This window comes from Austrofundulus limnaeus, unplaced genomic scaffold (assembly GCF_001266775.1).
Source record: "Austrofundulus limnaeus strain Quisiro unplaced genomic scaffold, Austrofundulus_limnaeus-1.0 Scaffold29, whole genome shotgun sequence".
NCBI classification, from domain to species: Eukaryota; Metazoa; Chordata; class Actinopteri; order Cyprinodontiformes; family Rivulidae; genus Austrofundulus; species Austrofundulus limnaeus.
The window spans coordinates 1,200,281-1,203,227 of NW_013952431.1; the positions used below are offsets into that span (position 1 = coordinate 1,200,281).

A 2,947-nucleotide genomic window follows, 5' to 3' on the forward strand; every position below is an offset into this window, starting at 1 on the left:
GTATATATATGTATAAAACATATAACACCTCCTTCTCTGGTAATGCCAAGGCATATAGAAGATCTGTACTTGTCCCAAAAGACAGAGGGGAAAAGTTGAACTAGAGTTGCTTTATTCCTGTAAGTGAAAGCCGTAAACAAAACCCCTCTGTGGCTTGGAAAGTGTAGTCTGTGGTTAGTTTTCAACTCGTGTTCAGAATTCAAACCGTCACGACCAAGAGCTGGAAACTTTTTTCTCATGCTTGTGTGGTTTGTGAAAGTTTTACAGAAACTCTTAACTAAGATAGAGTGCTTTCTGTCACCATCTTTAAATGACATTTCATTCTAGACATGTTAAAGTGTAGTTTTTGTAAAAAAATAATAAATCATGCATAAATGGATTTAACATATTGTGTTCAAAGTTATAACTCTTAGTTGTGTGTCAACAGGAAGCAGAGGAGATGCTCTTTGTTCGCCGTCAGAGACTCCAGTCTGTCGGAGGCTTTTCTCTCATGTTAATTCATTGTCTGTCCCATGTCAGAATGAAAAACATGAACTCAGACTCCAGTCCCACTTTCCAAAGGCTTTTCTTTCAGGTGTGAAAACAGCATGAATGTAAATACAAATTTGTTTGCTATCGATTGGATGTGGGGTGCCAAGTGTAAAATAGTATGTTCAAAATCACATTTTTTAGGCCACTGCTCTTATATTTTGCTAATTTTTACTAAATGTTCAATTTGTACTGTATATGTTCAATCGTAAATCTAAATCTGTAAATCTAAATGTAATAATTAAATGTTAAATGTAGCTAAATGATAAAGCTTACGGATTTGAACGTTACACAGCTTTTGTTCTTGCATACATGTAAAGTTGTATAGATAGTACAGATCTTTTAGCAAAAGTTACGGATATTTGAGGCTCATACTGTATGCTGGTAAACGTCCGGGGGGGTTGACATATGCTATTGGAGTATGGCTTTTGTTGTGACGTCATCGTCCTGCGACAAAAGCAAATGCTAGCGCTGCTGAATATGGCATTTACTAAAATTTTAATTCAAAAGTTCTTCATCGAAAACAAAACACATGGTACATGTGATTCAGCAGCTTGAGTTGCAGCTCAGGTACCAATCGCAGCTGCAAGTTGGATGTCTTGTAGGGAAGTGTTAGCTGTGTTAGCAGCATTAGCAGCATTAGCAGTTGCGCTTGTCTCATGATGATGACATCATAACAAATGTTGCGCACCAATGACTGCATTCCATTCTGAAATATTTATATGCAAACTTTAACATTTAGCCACAACCTTTAATGTTTACATTTAGATTAACACATTTGCAATAAAGATTTAACATTTAAACTTAACATTTAGTAAAGAGTAGCAAAATGAAAGAAGAGTGAGCTAAATAAAAATTAATTAGTGGATTTTTTTCACTATGTTTTTTAAACTTAGAATGTGAGCTAAATAAAGAAAATGTACTGAGCCCGCGAGGGGACATGGGGGAATTTTTTTCTTATTGCATTTCCACGCAAAAGTATTGCGTTCCCTCGCAAAAGTCGTTAAACACTGTTGTGCCTGCTGGTTTATTAACAAACTCACTTGTTCGCCAGTAGCGAGTTAGCCTACTGCTTTAATTCAGCTTCAGAATGAATATATCACACAGCCACGCATGGAAGTATATCATAATATGCCGATATTTTAACACAGTGCAGCCACGCAACATCAAAGTCAATTCCACAAACATCCTGTTTTGGTAACCGGATATTTCAAAAATAAAAGTCTGATTTAATTCAGTTCATATACAAATCAAAATTTTGAGTGGGAACGTAAAACAATATTGCGAGGTAACGCAAAAGTATTGTGAGGGAACGCAAAAGTATTGCAAGGGAACGCAAAGGTATTGCGATGTAATGCAAAGGTATTGCATGGGAATGCAAAAGAAAAAAAATCCCCCCACGTCCCCTCGTGGGATCTGCAAAAATGTGTTAGTGACAGTGACATTTTTAAACATTTATTTTTGCACTTGGTGCCCCATGCATGGATTTTTATTTATTTATTTWTTTTGACAACAGGCTTTGCAGGAATGCCTAGGAGAGCTCTTTCAGGCCAGATTGGGCAAATCACCATCTGAAAAAGGATCCAGTTTGTCTGCTCAGTTTCAGATGCAGGGCGATCTACAGGAGGTTCTGTCAGACCACCGTGCTGTGTCTTTGCTTCACAGGATTCACAAACCAGTAAGAGGGTTACTGTCTGAAGATGTGAGTTGAGAAGATTTTTTTCTTTTGGCTGTAAATAATTTTATGTATTTCTGGTTGGCCAGAGCCTTCTATCTTTTTGTGTGTTTGTTGATACAAGCAGGAGGCGGAGAAACTGCAGATGAAGCACAGAGAAACATCCGTGTTCTCCCATCTTGAAGGACTTCTGAGAGAGCAGAGTTCTGAGGCCACAGAGAGAAGAGATGAACAGCCCGAGTGACCTAATATATTTTATAATTGGCAAAGATATGTGCTATGAAAAACTGTCAATATCAACTTTATTTATATAGCACATTTAAAAGAAACATTGCTGACCAAATTGCTTCACAGGTTTCATTAAAAACCCACTTAAACACAAAAATCAATATTTATCAGATTTGTCATAAACAAAGGTATTCAACAGTCAMTCAGCATCAGGTCAGAGTAAATATTATATACCAATGGTCCGCAACCGTTTTTTGCACCAGTTTCATGTGAAACAACATTCRCATGGACTGATTTGTGGAAACATTTATCCAGTAAAATATATGTTTTTAATGATGCTTGTTAAAGTTAGTTTGTAGGTGATCATGCAAGAAATAACTGATACCAAGCAAGGTGCAAGAAAGAAGTGAGAACATGAGGTCATTTTCAAAATTTAACAACCTCACCACCATTTAAATAAATAAATAAATAAATAAATAAATAAATAAAAAAGAAAAATGTGTATGTTTTTAAGGA

At 36.1% G+C, this 2,947-nt stretch overlaps 1 protein-coding gene across 1 annotated transcript in view; it reads left to right on the forward strand.

Annotated features, from left to right (window-relative positions):
• si:dkey-103g5.4 (uncharacterized) overlaps positions 1 to 2,582 on the forward strand; it is a 31,824-nt gene extending 29,242 nt beyond the window's left edge. Inside the window, exons 33-35 of the mRNA XM_014005258.1 lie at positions 428 to 574; positions 2,045 to 2,230; positions 2,331 to 2,582. Of these exons, the coding sequence (XP_013860712.1) occupies positions 428 to 574; positions 2,045 to 2,230; positions 2,331 to 2,447 (450 nt within the window). The 3' untranslated portion in view covers positions 2,448 to 2,582. The remainder of the gene's footprint in view (positions 1 to 427; positions 575 to 2,044; positions 2,231 to 2,330) is intronic.
• Positions 2,583 to 2,947: the final 365 nt, after the last annotated feature.